General features: G+C 40.7%; 2 protein-coding genes across 4 annotated transcripts in view; both read left to right on the top strand.

Moving 5' to 3' along the window:
• The window catches only part of LOC109032483 (uncharacterized), a 102,250-nt gene that overhangs the window by 61,995 nt on the left and 20,570 nt on the right, over positions 1 to 19,685 (top strand). The window lies entirely within an intron of this gene.
• LOC140223945 (uncharacterized) lies at positions 14,262 to 18,359 on the top strand. Its single transcript, XM_072296470.1, has one exon. It carries the CDS (start codon positions 17,139 to 17,141, stop codon positions 17,694 to 17,696), a length of 558 nt encoding a protein of 185 aa, XP_072152571.1. The 5' UTR covers positions 14,262 to 17,138; the 3' UTR covers positions 17,697 to 18,359.

Below are 19,685 nucleotides of genomic sequence, written 5' to 3'. Positions count from 1 at the left end.
GTCGCGGCCAATATCTTTCGTAATTCAAAAGGGGGGGGGGGTCAGAGATGTCTTACGGGTGCCTTCTTACAGGGGGGCAGGGAGTCAAAAAGTTTGCAAAAATGCCTTACGTAATACTTGAACGCCCTAGGGGCGTAAATATGAACTTCCCAAGTGAAGTTCAAGAGCATTCAGAAACCCATCACGTTAACAGCTATTGCTACAGCGAGGGCATCGGTATCCTCAGTTTTATGCACGCGCGCGAGAGCACTTAAATCTGGAGCTGGCGAAATGCAGAGACAGATAATCAAGGAAGTGAGTGAATACATAAAAAGCCACCGGAAATGCGTATTTCCTCGGCGATGATTGGTCGAGCGAACATGAAGCAACCCAATCATTTTGACGCGAAATTAGGTCTCGGTCCGAAGTTGCATTCCTCGAGGGTTGACGAAAAACGCAATTTTAATGCACTCCGATTAGGGCGAGCTGTATTTTTATGTGATGTTGCCGAATTTGCCGACGTAATTCTGCGTTCACTGCACAAATCGGTCAGAAATAGGCGAATTCAATTGGTAGATCTGGAGGGCAGCAAGGGTGTGCGCGGACAGCGGTGTGAATAATTCATGATGCAATCTAAACGATGACGATGTATCGACTGCGCATCGTCCTTCCGCTGTAACTCCACCGTTGCGGAGAGACTATCGAACTGAGTGACGGAGGCGCCAATTGCTCATAAAAGCTCCCTGCAGAAAACTTCATCCACAATTTTGTATACGCTATCAGTGATGATGTCACCACAGAGATTCTCCCTTATATCGAATTGTATTCAAACCTCAACAACGGCATAACCTCTTTCAATGCTTCCGATCAGAATTAATCGATATACCGCTCCTCTGTGACGTAAGACGAATCCACGGAAAAAGGGGCCTGGAGGGCCGTCCATAAATTACGTAACGCTCCAAGGGGGTAGGGAGGGGAACTTGAGAACAGAGTTACGCTCCTTTGTTTTCACGTGTGTGAGGATAGGGACCTACGTCAGAATTGCGTTACGAAGGCGGAAAGAGGAAATGAACATGCCGGAAAAGTGCGTTACGTAATTTATGAACCATCCCTTAGTACACGGAGCAAATCATGTCAAGGTGGGTCAAGTCGGATTTTGAGAACTAAATGGAAAACTCTCCACCGTCGTTTGAAGAGAATTGAGAGAGAATTGAAAATTTGAGAAAGAGAGTTTTTGTGTAGTACCGGAGGGCGTAAAAACGCAGTTTAACTCATTGTCAGTATATTTCGTGCCCCAAATGTTGCGGACAAGAATTCAACTTATGAGAATTGTTAAAAGCCGCCCTAGCTACTAAAGCTGCCCCGTCGTGTCAACCCCCCCCCCCCCCGCTCCTCCTCCTCATCATATATAACTGACCCACTCACGAACCTGATTTGAGACCGCGAAGCGATTAAAGGGACCATACCCCCCCCCCCCCCCCCCCCCCAGTACAAGAGGGTGAAAACTGCCGACGGAGAATTTGTACGAAAAAATGTAATGCTTCACCTAACAGAGCTTAATGAGGTGAATTCGTTATTTATTCCTGTTATGGGCAATTGTAGAAAAATATGTTTAAAAGTCCGAAAACTGACCGCCTTGTGGAGCATCAGACAGCACTTCCCATCTAAACACATGTTTAGCAGATAAAGTCCTTTGATAATATCTCCTATAAAAAATGTTCTTTATAAAAACCAAGTATGTCCTAATGCTCAGTTCCCACTGTAGTATCTTTTTAAACATGAAATTCACCAAATTTCAGACATCTGCATGTGCACTCTCCATTCCTGACTTAGGTACTTCAAATTATTATGAAATTACCAGTGTGTTAACCACATGCATTGTGATGATTTATTTCTCGTTCGGCGGGTCGATTATTGAAACTATATGTCAGAACACCAAGACAAAGACATGGCCCTATCTTTAGCATGCAATATATCGCATTTCGATGTCTTATAGGGCTGCTTCAAACTTCCAAAAATCGGCCCGCTGATGGGTGATCCATTGAGGACGCCCGTCGAGGACTACAATTTGCTGAAATTTGAGGCAAACGACGCATTTGAGTGGAATTTCTATTACCAAATACGTCGCGCGTTTTTTCCCCCATCAGTGGCGATGGATATTTTAATGGCAAGAGGATGAGGGAGATAGAGGAAGATGTGTGGTTGCAAGATGGAATGAAACCGCCAATCCGCTTCAAATTCGAAACTGGGAAGACCGTATAAGGTGACCCAGGATTAAGTACGAATATTGAAGGAGTCGATTCTTTGGGTCAAAAAAGACTTTTGGTGGTATTACTTTTTTTCCAAGTACACTTTCCCTGGGAGGCCCCATTATAACCTGTTAGTCCCTACTATCTCGAAAATGATGAATCATAGCGAGAAACGCAAGATACATTTTCACAATATTTTTCCACGCCGAATCTAAAGGTGCCGTCAAAATCAATTTTTTTCGCCAAAAACGATAATTTTGGCTACTTTTAGGTTCGATATCCCCTTAAACCCCCCTCAAAATGAATTTTTCCTTTTTCAGAGGTCAAAAATGAAGAGAGCGCTGAGAATTCCCCCAATTACCGATTTTTATTATTATTGGTTGAAAGACATTGTCACAGTGTTAAAAAAACGATTTTTTTTCTCCAACGTTTGGGGACCACGGCTCCCCAGGGAAAGCGTTTTGGGAAAAAAAGTTGTACCTCCAAAATTTCTTTTTTTGACCTAGAGAATCAACGCCTTTAATATTCGTACTTCAGCCTGGGTCATCCTGTATATTCACTGTCGTGCCTTCAACAGCTAATTTCCTTCGGACGGCCCCTTCAGATTTACAATGCGGTTAAAAGTGACTCGGAGGCCTTTGACACATATGTAGCATCATAAAATGGACAATTTTTTTGAAACTTAAGTTTTAGTCATCAGTTCAACTATGAAATGATACTTACGAGGGATTACTGCAAATTAATATAAAATACGAGACAGAATATTAAACTATTCAAATAAACTTCCCGATAGATTGGGGCCTAGGTACATTAACATTTGCAAAATCTGCAATATATTTTCTTTCGTATCTTAACATTTTTGGCGGTATATCGCAAGTATCATTTTCAGCTATTACAAGGATCTGTGTTCCTTTTATAATGCTACTTTAAAGGCATCCTTAAACCTCCCTTAGTCATATCGTCGCTCCTCTGACGAAGGGGCGTATCTCGATTTCAACATGAGCCCTTGAAAGCATGGAGTTATATGGAAAACAGGGTTCACGTGGAAATCGGCCCTTACGCCAGTGGAGCGACGATATATTAAACCATATGAGGTTTTCGTAAGAAGAAGAGCTGTTAGAAGAACGACTTCGAATCAAACCCTAATGCCTGGCCAATTTTTGCAGACTAAACAGTGATCTAACAAACTCAATAGCAGTGCAAATTCCGAATGGTGGAGAAGAAAACCATCGAAAACCTTCTTCTCGGCTCTTTGAAAATGGGTGAATTTAGTGGTGTATTTGGAGAGGCTGGTGTGAGGCCGTAATTAATGAACTTCCTGAAAATAGTCTGCGTGCCTTAGTGAACAAGATTTCCAGAGATGCCGACTATTCCACCCCGGCGTAGCCTGAGAGCGTGGCGTCAGAATTTTCACGGTCCTTTCCCATTCTTGAAATTCCATTTGTCTTCCTATGGCACGGCTTCTCGCTGCTACTCCTTTATCCTCTCTTCTACGCAGATGAAAATGTTCCTTTTCGAGCTCTGCCGTGCTAAGGAGAAACGCCCTATGAACCTTCGGATCTTGCCGTGCTCAATTCAATAAAAAACGAATTTACTAGGAAAATTGTGAATATTTTACATCGAATTATTCGGACGAATTTGCTGATTTAACCTAAATTCTGGATTTGTCAAAGAGAAATATGCATAACTTTCCGCAAAGATTAACATTTTATCCAAGGAAATTTGGCAACTCTCGAATGTTCATACGGCGTTTTTCCTTAGCACGGCAGAGCTGGACAGTGTAGTTGTTACCTAGATGCCATGGTCGATTTTAGCCTCAAATGAAGGATGAGAGATTTGCCTTTTTATAAACATATGTTTTGTAAGACGCATCATCTCAGTTTTTAATTAAAATGTATCTAAAATTTAGAGTGTTGGAATAATCCTGTTTCCATTTCAATTATACCTCCTTGGATTGTTATTAATCGATTGAGTAGGTCCCATCTAGTGTACCTTTATAGACAGAGTACGGTCATTCGTATCTTTTCGGTGGCGTGGCGTGCTTTGCGATCTATCGATATTTCCTCATTTGAAGCTATGTGGTAAATAATCGATTATTTAGGTGTTCGCTGCGAACACCCTGTCTATCGATATACTTTTCCACGGGTTTAAAGGCATAACAATCGATATATCGCAATCCACGCCACGCCACTGCATCTTTTTATTACAGGCAAACTGCCGCCTTTTTTGCCGCTCAACGAGTTTTAGGCTTCATGATGCTCTTACGGCTGTAAGTAAACAAATAAGATGGCGATTTACCGTAACATTGATAAGAAGCTAAAATTTGAACAAATTTCAATTATACGGCATTGACAATTTACTTAAACCTTTACGAATAACATGAAACACACATGAAAACACTGTTAAATCGCCTTTCCCCTTTGTCACAGGAGGATGTAAGATGCGCATAACCTCAAAATTCTTCTTCTTCTTCTGTGAGGGTTTAATGGCGTTGGAGGTTTGGTTTAATGTGGAGCCTACAGCCAACTATAGACATATTGTGGTTAGGAATTGTTTAGCTGGTTAAAGGGAGGGAAAGTAAAAGTTAGGAGCCTCAAAATTGCTTGATGATAACAGTCATTTTATTCGTTTATTTACGGCCGTAAAAACATCGTGTCAGCCTATTTTCTCGCGGCCAATGAAAGACGGCCACAGAAACGGCCATACTCTGTCTATAAAGGTACTCTATCCAACATGGGAGAGCCACCACGGTCGACATGGCAAGGGGGCGCAACGGCTGAAGGCTCTTGTCATTGCCCTGAGTAGATGCCTGAGGGTAGATGAGTTCAGTCAGATATCGCCGGGATACTTTATACACGTTGCGTTGCTGGCGAGGGTAGGAATTTGAATTTTAAATTTCAGCCCCGAATAATAGCTTGCACTTCTTCGCGTCGTGGCAGCGAGCGTCGAGCGCGAGACTTAGGAACACGAGCTATTGCAATATAATAATTTATTACCATCGTTTCGCCTGTTAAGTATGCGTCGCTCAAGTCCGACAAAACAGCTGCAAGCGCCAAGGCGTCACCCCCACTCGCTCCAGAACTTCTAGAAGTCTGCACGCGTCTTGCGGCTTTACCTCACGCGCTTCCTTCTAATTACCACCCCGATCAAAAATTCTTCCGACATCCCCCCCCCCCCCCCCCCGGATACAAGTACATTAGAGGAACACGCTAAAATAAATTATTCTCATTTATTCTACTATAAGAGTGAGGGTTTTTTTTACCTAATTAACCTATTTTATGGGAAGTCAGAACCAGAGAAAATTCCAATTAGGGTAGGAACGGGTATAATTTTGGCTCTCGGAAGCTGCTTCCGCAAATACTTGTAGACTCTGGAAAGTAATTTTCACGACACTGTGGCCAATTTTTTTTCAAGTGGTTTCACATGAATTTTGAGCAAGATTTTCTTATAAGAAAGGGAAACTAATTTTCAAAATATTTGTTTAATTAAATCATGAAAATATGCTTGTTAAAATATAGTGAAAATATTGTATTGAAAAAACGTAAATTTTACAAATATAATTTTTAAAGAAAACAACTAAAAAACCTAAAATTATTTTGAAAAAAAAGGGGGGAAAGAGAAAAAAAACTCTGATAATACTGTTAAATACCTCAAAAATATTTTAAAAATATGCTGACGCCAGACTAGCAGTCTAATGACTCTTGGAAGGGGGGGGGGGGGGGGGTTTAGAAAGATAGAGGCATTTGAGAAAATATTTCGCCCTAGATTTATACAGACAGAAAGTGGACGACTGATTAAAAGCTGCAGAGTACGATGAAAAAAAAATATTTTCTTCGAAAAAAAAACTCCAAAGCCGCACTTAAGGTCTACATATATTTACCGTCCGTTCCGGGCTCGGAGGCCGGGATTTTTGGGTGCAGCACCCGTCCCTCTGGCTTCTGGACCCGGAGCAGTCGAAGCTACGGTTCAGCACCTGGAAATTTTGGCCTCTGAGCCTGAGACGGACGGTGTGTTCATACAACCCGTGAGTACGGTCTCCAAGGCCGGAGTTTTGCAAGTACCTATCCGATGGTTTTCCTAGCCGAGGATGAAAGAATGGTCCAGCCTTTTCGAACAGAAATAGGTATGCAGGGGATAAGAGAGCAATCGCGCCATGTTAAAGGGAGTGTTTAAACATGTTGGTAGCTGTATTTAAAATTTTTCTAGAAAATAAGACTAAATTACATCTTTAAATTTTTTAAATAAAATTTGTCTATAAATTTAACTAAAATAAATGTAATGCTGGGTATAAAGGTGACTTTTATTTCATAGAAAAATTAAAGGGAGTGCTTCAGGACCGAAGGATCTCCAAAGGAAACAAAAAAGTATTTAACACGCATATTGTCAAGTTCATAGGAACCTACGGGTGGAAAGTATGGCCAGTGAAACAAGGGATCCGGAGGTTATCGAGGGTATAGCGCGATCGTCAGTCGTCCGGATTCCGAAAGATTGTAAATGCTCGTTGAAAGACACCCGAATGTGTGTGGTGTGTGGGTGTGTGAGTGATGAAATAGTGTTACCGTGTAAAAAAGTCGGAGAGATGAAGAGGATCCGATATGCAGATCATTGGGAGGCAGCTGCCCGCTATCCGGATAACTGTTACGCGATACACTCAACAGATAGGGTTGCGAGTGGTCGAGGTCGAGGGTCTTGCTCCCTTTCCTCGCCCTCTCCGTACCACCTCTTCCGCGTGTCAACTTCCTCACAGTGTTGCCTTTCTTCCTCGCCTTGAAGAACAGGTGCGCGCAGGGGCCTTTTTTCATCTTAGAGGACCTCTGCGTCGGCAAATGGAGTTTCCAGCTCTAATGATTTTTTTTTTTTTTTTTTTTTTTTTTTATTTGCGGGGCTCCAATAATACTGAGGACATGTTTAAAAAAAAAATAAAGAAAAAAAAAATTTAAATGATCTTAAAGGTATTATGAGTGGTGTGAGATCGGAGGTATGATATGCAAAATTTGATATTTTCGAAGATTTTCTAAATCGTCAACAATTTGTCTAAAATACTATCGTCATGAGTGGACTTTTTTTTAAACCGAAGAGTGACTTTGAAGTCCCTCTTGCATTTTTGAGACGCTGTCTAAAATATACTCTCGCAATTTTGATATAATGTCGTAAAACTGTTTAAAAATCATTTTCAAAACATTTTCGCAATTATACTCTCATCAAAAATATCCAGACAAGCTTCACTATGTTTTAAAAATATTGCTAACCTAAAGACATATACATACATACCTTATTTTTACTACAGAGGAATACAGAAATACTACAGAGACTGAGGCTGAAATTTTTTTTAAAAAAAAATTGTCTTTCAGGACTTCGAGGGGTTTCACTTACCGCCAGTAGGTCTGAAAGAAAAAAAAAATCTGTAGAGCGAAAAAGTCTTATCTGACCTAAACAATAGATCCTTGAAGTAGCTGCATCTATGTCTTGGATACCCGTTTAAAATGACTTAAGCGAAGGTCACGACCGTATTATGTCCTTCTACCACACCTCCGATTGGTCGGCGGTGCAACGCAGTTCTGACTTAACGGCACTAATTCGCTTTTCCCAACCAAAATTCGGAACCAATTCTATAATTGAAGGGTTTATTTGGGAAAGGGTGTATCCGCCAAGGTTTCAGATTTTGAGTTTTTGAGGGCACATTATTCTTTGAAGTTGGAGGGTGGGTGGACGTATTATACTACCGAATAAATTTGCCAAAATTCTTGCTCTTTAAACTTTAATCCTTTTTTTCTTCTTCTTTTTTAACATTTGAATTTTTTTATTTAGCGGATAAGGATGTAATTTCTGATCATTAAAAAAATCCCTCTCACGGTCACGATAGGTTCTCTACATTTCCCTGCTGTAGACCCAAAAATTTACTTAAAAGCAGGCCACTTATCGCGATTATCGGGCATTGATGATTTTGGACCCCGTCCTCCTGGAAAACTTAATGCGCCACAACATAGGCGCGGTCGTATGAAGCCACCGATAATCCTTATGACCCATGCTTTGCGAAGCATCTATTGCCAATAATATCACAAGGGGTTAGGAGAAATTCTCTTTCAATGATTCCTATATTCGATTGATCCTATATGGATACTATATCACTAAAAACGAGCTTTGGAAGATTATATCAGTGACCAAAAATTGACAACGATTTCCGCTCATAGCGATTCAATATACAGGATGTCTCGAAAGTCCATACTTCCCCTCCCCCTTCCCCCCTAAAATTTTCCCCAACTGATCTATTGAGATGAAACTTGGGGAATGTTTCTAAGTTAAAGAGAATACTATTTGGCTTATCCAATTAGGGAGGGGGGAAGGCGGCGGCGGCCCGCAATTTGTTTTAAAGTGGCAATTTCCTTGTGATGCACCGTTCGAAAGAGGATAAAAAAAAGATTTTTTTTCACGTAATCTGCATCTTTATTTTTTTCAAGATGACGGCCAAAAATGTCAGGAAATTGGCATTTTAGCTATAAATATTTTCAAAATATTTGCAAAACGCCTACTTGTTCATCCCTGCTGACCAGTGGTTGAACCTTGTCCATCACTCAAAATATTTTTTGACTTTTTCTAAAAATATTTTGTAGTTATTGTTTTAAAAAAAATGAAAAATGGTTTAACAGACATTATTTGTGTTCAAGAAATCATGGCAAAAATCTTGGGGGGATGTTTCTTTTTTCCGTTATTCCCACCACCCTGTTCAAAAATCCTGTCAAAGCTTTTTTTTAATGTTTTTCCAACAATGCCTTTTGTAAGAATTTGGTACCAATATTTTTAAATTAATTCGAAAATATTTCGATATAACTGAATAAAGAGAAAACCAAGACAGTGATGGCGCTTAATGCGTTGAAAACTCTCACTATATGAGTCGTGCGCATGAGGCCCATTCTTTGAAAATAGCACGGAATGTGGAATAAGAGATGATGCTTGGTATTAGAGTAGGACATGGCAACAAGTTTCGATTCCAGGTCCTCGTCGGTTGTTGGTGGGGCGCCGTGAAAAGTGAAGAAAGGAAGGGGGCCGGGAGGGAGATCAAGGGTCCTCTCTCGTTGGTGGTGGCACGCGACACAAATTACCCATCAATAAACAGTTCCAGCATTGTTCCATTCGGTGGTCACGCTAATCATCGAGGGTAGCCCCTCCCTCTCAACTCTAATTTAATGAGCCCTCTCGTCCACAGGGTGTTCCACAAAAATCCCAATGGACCGCTTGACAAGGTTAGAAACTGTGCATCATCACCAAACATGATTGGTCGGAGAACAAATATCTCCATTGGCGACTTTACAGATGTCTTGTCACGTTGTATTTATTTATGTTTTTTACGGGAAAACCGACGAACACTGTCTCTTAAAATGTTTACTGATTTTTTTCATGCGTGGAAATCTCTGATCTGAACAATAATACCCGATCGAGTTCATTAATTCGATGTATTTTTGCTCGCACGTTGCTTGGTGGCCTGCGCTGGTTTCTTGAGCGCCAATTACGAATAGATATTCAAAATGTTCATTATGATCAATGAGCCTTTTGTGAAGTTTGGATGAGGAAACATGTTTTGTAATGCTTACTTTTTCCACTTGTGTAGCCCAATTTCAGCTCTATATTAGTGTCAAATTTGATTTATCTTGAATAATTTTTGTTTCCTTTTTAATTTAATTTTATATCCATGATTCGTCAAAAATTTACGATTTTCGTTTTAATCCGAGAGAAGCGTATGGATGGGACCATTCATGAGAGACGGGACGCTCCAGAGGGGGGGGGGGCTGGAGAAAAATTGACGCCATTTTGTTTGCATGAGTTGAAGCATACGGACCTATGTCACCAGAGCGCCACAAGGGGATAGGGACGGGGGTCAAAAAATAGATTCGATGTAACGTTTTTTTATGAACGACCAACATGATCAGTACCTATCATAGTTCCAAAAAGTATTAATGAAATGAAAATGTACCGACCGCCATGAAAAAATAAATAAATGAATGAATGAATGAATGAATGAATGAATGAATGAATGAATGAATGAATGAATGAATGAATGAATGTAGTAGTAGTAAAATAATTTTATTTTAAAGCGGTGCTTTAGCATCTAAGGCCATTTACACCTCTAAAGAGGGCAGTAACAATGAATGAATGAATGAATGAATGAATGAATGAATGAATGAATGAATGAATGAATGAATGAATGAATATGATCGTACCAAAATCTGCAAATTTTAAAGGTAGAAGCAGCTATGGAATATTTGCTCTATTCTAAAATAGCTTTTGGAGGTTGACTTAATCAAAACCGGGATCCTTTCATACTCGGCAGACTCTGTGCGGAACCGGCACTGGGGATGAATAGAGAAAGAGTAGAGGGTGAGGGTGGAAGGGATCAAATCACCTATCATCGTCGCTGAATACGGGAAGGGGGTCACGGCTATCATATTAAAGCTGTCAACAACTTGAGCTCCGCAACATCATAAATATTACTGCTCCTTTGACGTAAGGACACAGCTTCACCCTGTGATGAGCCGCGTTGTCCGTATAATCGCATGCTTTTCGGAGCTCACGTGGAATTATAGGTACGCTATTTTGTCTGTCGAGGGACAATATGAGCTAGACAGGGTTATTACGTCAATTGTGCAACAGCAAATGCCGTGGGGATGACTGGATGAGGGTCAAAAAGCTATACTATGGTAGTTGACGTGACAGAGGGATGGACTCTTCTCATTTTTCATTAACCACGCGATGAGGGACAAACATGACCCCTGATTGGACGGTTGGAAAGGAGGATGATCCGCTCCGATCAAAATTAACAGCAACCTATTTTTAAAAATCCCCTTGTTGTTGTGGAGTTTTTCAATTACCTAGGGCTAAGTTAATCGATTAATCGAATGTATTTCGATTTGATGTATCGCAATTTAAAAAGTTGGACACATTTCTAAGGCTCTGCGCAAACCTTGTCAAATTTCAGTTTAAGGTGATTCGATGGACGCCGTATTTTGTGTCAGAATGGCATGCGATATATCGCATCAACTGGTTCCATTTTTTCAACTACTCGTCATTTTTCTTCAATTTTGAGATCGCAATTCTGTCGTCAGGAGACTAAAGCACTCACTTACCAATCTTAACAAAGGAATTCAACGTAATAGAGGCGTGGTTTTTTAGAGAGAAAAGATCGCATTCGATACTGATATCGAAACTGCACTCGAATTAATGTCGATCTGCGCAAACCTTGTCAACTTTCAGTTTAAGGTGATTCGATGGACGCCATATTTTGTGTCAGAACGGCATGCGATATATCGCATCAATTGGTTCCATTTTTTCAGCTACTCGTCATTTTTCTCCAATTTTGAGATCGCAATTCTGTTGTCAGGAGACTGAAGCACTCACTTACCGATTTTAACAAAGCAATTCAACGTAATAAAGGCGTGGTTTTTTAGAGAGAAAATATCGCATTTGAGTGCAGTTTCGATATCAGTATCGAATGCGATGTTTTCCCTCTAAAAAACCACGCATCTATTACGTTGAATTCCTTTGTTAAGATTGGTAAGTGAGTGCTTTAGTCTCCTGACAACAGAATTGCGATCTCAAAATTGGAGAAAAATGACGAATAGCTGAAATAATGGAACCAATTGATGCGATATGTCGCATGCCGTTCTGACACAAAATATGGCGTCCATCGAATCACCTTAAGATAATTCAAATTTTCTCCCATTAGATATTCAACAGTTTCCCCACATACATTTTGGGATTTTAAGGGAGTGGCGGGGGGGTGTCCGTCAAGCGTTACGTAATTGCGTTACGAATTGGTACAAAAGGTAGAAGAGGGGTAAAAAATGCCGAAAAAGTGCGTTACGTAATTCATGAACGCCCCTAAGATTAAAATTAATCACACTTGCCTGGAGACTTAAACGCACGTGTAGAAAAAAAGACGATCAATATTATTAGCCTTTTGCATTTTCTTCTACACCAATCTTACCGATATTTTATCGATGTATTAGGAACGTTGACTGATGGGGTGTGCTACTAGAATACCTCCATAAAGAGAGTAGGAAAAGATCGTTTCATGGAGACCTTAGAGGGCCCAAAAGGGCAGCCGCAGCTTTATCCAAGCGAAATATCCGAAACAGACGTTGCCAGCTTTCGCAAGTAGATCGGAAACTTGGGAAACGGCCGTCGTTGTTTACGTTTAATTTGAAGTTTCGAGCTAAATTACAGCAATATTTTTTTTCCACTTTCTTTTTCAAAGAAACGTAAGTTTTAAAAATTATTATATTGGGAATAATAATTTTTTCCCTCATTACCTGTATGACGCCGCTAATGGAACTCTTTCATGACATCATCAGCGGATCAAGATGGGCGAGAAGTTGCTAAGTCTAAAGGGGAAAAATTTCCGTGTCCAGATATGTCCACCTACATTAATACACTGTTAAAAAAAATTAGCTCAGAGCACGACCTATATAAGGAAGTCGCTCGGAAGTCACTCATCGCTCAGGGCCAATTTCCACGGAGTTGAAAATCTCCGACGTAAGTACGGAAATGCTGAGCTAAAGTAACTCAGGCATAAGGACGGGCTGCGTCGCTGGCGACTGCCCTCCCCTTACCCCTGGCATCCGTCTCATACCCCGATCCGTTCCCCCCCTCCTCCCCTCCCTCTCCTCCCCTCCCCTCCCTCTCCTCCCCTCCCTCTCCTCCCCTCCCTCTCCTCCCCTCCTTCTCCTCCCTCCCTCTCCTCCCTCCCTCTTCTGCCTTTCCCTTCCACCTGTAACTGCAATGTATGTTCTTTTTTTTTTTGAAAAGATGTGAAGTTGTACTGCAAATCAAATCATGTTTGAGGAACTTTCGGGCCAATATCCCACAAATTCGGAGCCAAAGTGTTTTTTGAGTTGCAAACACGCTACGGAAAATCAATATTTGTCATAGCTGAACAGCTGTCTCCAGTAATTTCGAAAACGCTTTTAGACAAAGAAAAGTTTTGTAGATATTAAGTATTTTGTGAACATAAATTCAGTGTAAGCTTAAAAAACAAATATACACGATAACAGAATTCTAACTTTACTGGACGCCACGCCATACCCGTATAATCAGGCTTTGATGCCCAAAAGTATCATACGAGCTAAAAAGAATAAATGACAATTTCGTAGAATTATACTGCAAAATTTTATTCAATACACCTGAGGTTTTTCGGCATACAGTGCCATCTCCAGACGCATAACGAACCTTCACCAAGGAAACTACAGATACTTGACAAGGAAGTACAACTAAAAGCAAATAATACATTAATGGGAGCAACATGATGGTTTTAAATAGGGAATAATCTAAATAAACTACCATGCACATGCAAATCAACAAGCGATAAGGAATGAAGCGATAAAAGAGAAAGAGATACAATTTTGCAGTATAATGGTACGAAATATGTATTTTTCCTCTTAAACCTAGTTTCATAAAACTGCTGCCCTTACCGGCGTTTTCAAAATTCCTGGAGGTAGGCTATTCTACTAGGACGAATTTTTATTTTCCGTCGTGTTAGGAACTCAGCGAACACTTTGGTATGGGATCCATGGGGTATTATCCTGGAAAGCCTTCAAACAATATTTAATTTGCTGTACACCTTCACGAGTCGCAACTAATCACTGTTCACGCAAAAGCCACTGGCTGGAGACTGACGCCGTCGCAGTCGTGAATTCCAGAATGAGATTGTAACGGTCAATGCGCGTTGATGATGCGCAGAAAATTATAGCTCTGTTTCTTCTTAAGTATCAAAAATCTGAGTGGAAAGTATCTGTCCCGAGCATACAGCTGTCTTTCCTGGAGCTATCCTGCCTGGAGCATCGAGTGACAAAATTTTGCGGTGAGTTAGATAGCTCGCTCTGGCATGGGAAGCTCCTTGTAGCATGCTACAAGGAGCTTCCCATGCCAGAGCGAGCTATCTAACTCACCGCACAATTTTGTCACTCGATGCTCCAGGCAGGATAGCTCCACAATATTTCACTCAGGCCACTCAGGCCAGAATAATTTTTAACAGTGTAGACAAAATGGACCGAGATCATCAGAAAAGGACCAACCCACATTAAGTTGAAAGGGACAAAGAGGTTTGAAGTTGTATTCCTGCATAAGCCTCGACGTAGAAAATAAACTTTATTTTCACAAGCGAATTTCTCTCTTTCGACTCTCAGATTTTGGCAGGAGAAAATAATCGACCAGTGAAACTCAAAAACATTCTTAACTCAATTTTTTCGAAAATGTAGGTTGGTTCCCTTCTGATAAACTCGGTCCTTACGTAAATAATCGATATATTTACCGTCTACGGATATAAAGTGACAAACGCGTGTCACTTTTCTCACAGGCAAGCCGAAAAACTTATTATATATGTGGTCCTTACGTCATTATAACAAAAATAAATAAATAGACGAATACTTGTGAAATTAGGAAGGTAGAAAAGAGCGATAAGACGGTCTTACCCCCCTACATCAAAGATAGTTACGAGTCAGGTCAGTGACACAAATGAGGCTAATGCGCGATATCTGGGAGATAATCTGCGCGCGCGCCGATAGGAGCCACCGCTGCGGCTCGTGGGGGAATAATTATTTTTTTTAACTAAAACCTCCACCCCCGACCCCGAGCTCTCGCAGCCGCCACGCGCCCGAAACACATGTTGCTCTGCTCCCGCCCCCACTGCCGCCCAACCTTGCCGCGCCGCATAAAAAAACACACTCCCACCCACAAAAGAAACATAAATTCCAACGAAATCAGGCAATCTCCCCTTAGTACGTTGCACGAGTTCCTGGTTTTTCAGTCTTCGCGTATGAATATTCTCGTTTTTTCAAGGAGGATCTCGCAACGGCGGTTTACCTGAGGGATGACCGCAGCCTCTCATTGGTCGCCGTCGGCTCACGTGACCTAATCGAGATCAACTCGAATTTGAAAATTAATTTTTTTACCCGATGGCATCAGTTCGTGGCGTTGGATATCCGGCGTGCCGTGTCGCGAGTGGAAAAGTGTCGGAATTGTGGTGAATCGGAGCCTGGACGTTCCGAGTGAAAAAAAGAAAAAGAAAAACGGGTCGTGAAAATACATCGGAGTTTCTAAACCTTGGGTCAACACTCCTCAATCCGTGCCGGCCGGAATCGTGAGAAAACGTGAACAAACACAATTATAAAATGTATAAAACATCGTTTATTTTCAATTTATGTCGACGCGCGGCGTAAGTTATTAATCAGGAGTGACGTAGAGGAACATCTCTTTCTGTCGTTTTATCACATCTAGCCAGCGAATGATGACGGTTTCATTCAAATAGCCCTTCTGTACACTTTTTTAGTCGCAGTGTAGTTGTTCGGTAAAAGGAGGTGACGTTGATTTCGGTTTTAACGTCGGCTCAAAGTGGTTCTCCAGTACGGCTAATGCCGTAAGTTTATGCGGATTTTGCAAGTGCGTTTTTAAAGTGGAAATCAAACAGAATCTAAAAAAAAGATGCAGAATATTTTGAAAGTTCGTCGAAATCGTTATCGAGGCCTTCATTAATTTAAATACATTCTTTTATCACTTGTGCACCGGGAAGTGGATCAATAAGAGTGCAGTAAAATTTTAATTTTATTGGCATTAAAAGATGATTGATAAAATGACGACGAATGAAACTCTATCGTTGTGTGTTTACTAAGAAACCGAAATTTTATGCAGATAATTTTTCAATTACAAAGTTGAAAGATCATTAGCGCTAAAAAAGTTAATCCGTGATTTTTCAAAGAGTCTTTGAATTTTATGTGTGCGTGTGCGATTTTGTAGTATATTTATTTGTCAAAATTTTTAAATCGTTTATCGCTTCTCAAAAACTTTGCCGACGCGATATTTTTTGAACTTTTTTAAATACCTACAAACTCCTTTAGTGGAATTTTACTTCAATTAAAAAGACTCAGGGTTGGACTGTTCCCGAGAAATCTGGAAAACGAGAAAAGAAGCGGGAGTCGACGATATGGAATCACTTTAAGAGTATTTAAATGACTCATACTGACTAAATGTGAAAAATTGCGCTCTCTCAACAAAATTCCGCCTAATTTCTATAGCGCCAAGATTAACCTAGATTATTTTCATCAACAAGGACCTCATCTGACGAGATCTAATTATCGATGCCTGAATTCGTCGATTTATTCTTGAAAGCAGGTGTGTGCGAACGTCTCAAGAAACAAGTATCCGGTCAACAATAGAATTCCCAGACCGTCATTCCTGCGTCGGCTGAAAGAGTTTCCGGAGGTTTTTACAAGTATTTAATCATTTAGTTGTCTCGAGATATTTATTGCGTGTCGTTGTGGTTAATTAACGAAACCGCATGTATTTGAAAGGATTAATAGAGGCATCTCTCTACCGATCTCACATTTTTTCAGCGGGGAACTGCTCAGTAATCATCATTCACACACGACGCTTCGTCCTTTCTTTCTTGTGACGCATGAACTTCCATGAAGCCGAAAACAGGAGACATTACAAATTTTAATCTCCGATTGTTCCAACATATGAACTTCGTTTGGTTTTTCGCGCAAAATTCATTTTTTTTTACTATCGCCCTCTCTGAAGCATGCGCGATGCAAAAGCAATGGAAGTAACGCTTTACTATCCATAGAAAAAATTTCCTATGTTGAAACGTCCTCCAGCTCAGAATTCATGCACTGAATCTCGACTATTTCAATTTTTAGCGCGATTTCTGTCTTTGAAGCTAAAAAAAATGCAAGCAGACTGAGGTCACCGATTGCTGTCGGTTTTAACCTTTCCTTCTCAGCGTTCGCATACGAGACTCAGCTGAAGCAGTTTCTTTTCTGATGGAGCTAGGAAAATGTGGAAAATATAAACTGAAATCTTTCAGTTATAATTTAAATTCATTCCGTTCTTAGCGCTGATTGCTTTATCTCTCAAGCTCTAAAAATGGACGAAGGACTTCTGAGACAAGACAAGCTCTCCATCTACAACAATCCCGCCTTGAACGAGGACATAGGGATGAGCCTGAACAAAACGATCGATACGATACGAAACTACGAACTGGGATTCACCAGCGAAAGCGAGAACAGCTTCGGCTACGAACAGAGCTCCTTCTATCCCGAGTTCGAGTTGTTCGGTGCGCCCGATCGGAGGTTCAAGTTCGATAGTTCGGCCGATTTCAAGATGGAGGAGAAACGGCGACGGCGGGACGGGCAGAAGCAGCGGAGGTTCGCGCCCAAGCGCCGCGCCTCCTGGAGCGAGTCCTCGCAGCTCAAGCAGATCTCCGCGATGGAGATGCGGAAGCGGAGGCTCGCGGCGAACGCCCGCGAGCGGCGCCGAATGAACGGCCTCAACGAGGCCTTCGACAGGCTCCGAGAGGTCATACCCTCCCTCGGCGCCGACCACAAGCTCTCCAAGTTCGAGACCCTCCAGATGGCGCAGACCTATATCATGGCACTCGGGGATCTTCTGCAAAGAGGTAAATTTGAGAGTGGATGTTTTTGAAATTTTTTCAAAATATTGGCCGCGTGTCGTGTAACATGTCCGGAAAGACATCTGAAAGAAATTTTTACAAAATTTGTAAGCGATTTTTTTTTAAGATTGAATTGGGGTTTAGCTTTAGCTTCATCTTCTTTTCCTTATTTGCCTTCTTTTTCTTATTTTCCTTCTTCTTCCTCTTCTTTTCCTTCTTCTTTCTCTTCCTCTTCTTTTCCTTCTTCTTCTCCCTTTTCTTTTTTATCTTGTTTCTTTTTCTTCTTCTTGTTTCTTCTTTTTCTCTCCTTTCCTTCTTTCTTTTTCTCTTCTTTTTCTTCTTTCTCTTCTGTACCACTATCAACTACACTGCCGCGCTGAGGAAAAACGCCATACGAGCCTTTAGACGTTCCCAAATGTCCATTGATAAAATATGAATTTTCAGGGCAATCTATGAATATTTTGCTTCAAATTTTTCAGATAATTTTTATATAATTGGATCAGATCTAAATCATCTTATAATGTAAGAAGGGAACGGCCATAACTCTCCTTAAAAGTAAATCTCTTATCGGTGGAAATTTGATAACTCTTGACTGTTCCTACAGCGCGGCGCTTTTCTTTGGCACGGCGGAATCTACAGGGAATAGCCCACAGCCCTGCTTAAGCTATCGAGTGCCAAGCACGCATAAATCTCTAATGAGGATAAAAGATACGTGAACCGAAATTCAACAGAAAAACATTCAAAAATTCCACAAAAAAAAAAAAAAATCGTTTCATCTCAATTATTCATTCACTATGCAACAAAATTCGTCAGAAAACATTCTTCAAGAGGGTCATAATCTTATGAATGTATGGCTAATTAGTAAGTGTGCAGTTTTTACGAAGAAATATCCCTGCTTAAATATGTGTTCGAATGGTTTTCAGGGGAAAAAAACAAAAATGATGTGATTTTTCCCCCAAAGTATTGCCAATATATTGTACCAGATACTGTGCACTTCAGCATTTCAATCAAATTTTCGACAATATTTTATGATAAAATGAAAAAAAAAATCATAACAAGATGTGTTTCTAAAATAAAAATTCATCATATTAATGTTTAAAAAAAACATGTGACATTACAAACACACATTTTATAACACCTCATTCGAAAAACTTGTCATTACTCTTTGTTTGATCAAATATTTACGGCTGTGAGCTTGTTCATACCTAAATTCATTTTGTTATAATACACGTGGAACCGACTAGCGATAATAATGCGAAGTTTTTATCAAAGATGCCTACCTCCGAAATATCCCTCTAGGGAAGTCCCCCCCCCCCCCCCATCAATTCATAGCCTCAGCTCAAACATTAATTAGCTGGTAAATAAGTTATTTTTCATCGAGCTCATTTCAAGATCGAAAATTTGTTTTGCGGATTAAGAGACACTCACTGGTTTTTAAAATCGCTGCTGAATGGTAGGAGTGGCTAAGTCAATCATTGCACTTCGCATTAATTTAGAATGATTTACCCACCGTTTATAGACAAAAGCGCTGCGCTCCTTCCACGTGCATTCTAAATGAGGTCGTTTTGCCTCAATTTAGTGACTCCAGGAGAGGTCGCGCCAATAATGCTGAAGCGCGGAAAGGGAAAATGGTTATGCCGCCCCACGGCGGGGAGGGGTAGGGGGTGAAATATCATTAAAATGAATTAAGAGTTTGATGGATTTTTAATTAAATTACGTGCCTGGACTCCATAACTAAATGCAACGAAAACGAGGGCTTCGCGTTGTCAGTTCCCGACATAGCTGCCACGTGAGGTCATATCATGACAGTCGCATCGCAAGGTCATGGAAAGGTGTCATTTCGCTAACAATAAGTACACCCCAGCGAAAAAATATGTGTGTCCTTGTGTTACTATCGGCTAAATACATATAGGGAGGAAGCACAAACCGATACGAGGTTTCAGACGAATTTTTGAGGTATTTTTCTCTCACTGTCAGTGCAGAAACGTGCTCTAGGGGTTTTTAAAGTGGCTTCTGTGTGA

The sequence above is a fragment of the Bemisia tabaci genome, chromosome 2 (genome assembly GCF_918797505.1).
Source record: "Bemisia tabaci chromosome 2, PGI_BMITA_v3".
NCBI classification, from domain to species: Eukaryota; Metazoa; Arthropoda; class Insecta; order Hemiptera; family Aleyrodidae; genus Bemisia; species Bemisia tabaci.
Note: the sequence above shows the minus strand (reverse complement) of the source record. Positions and strands in the feature narration are given on the sequence as shown.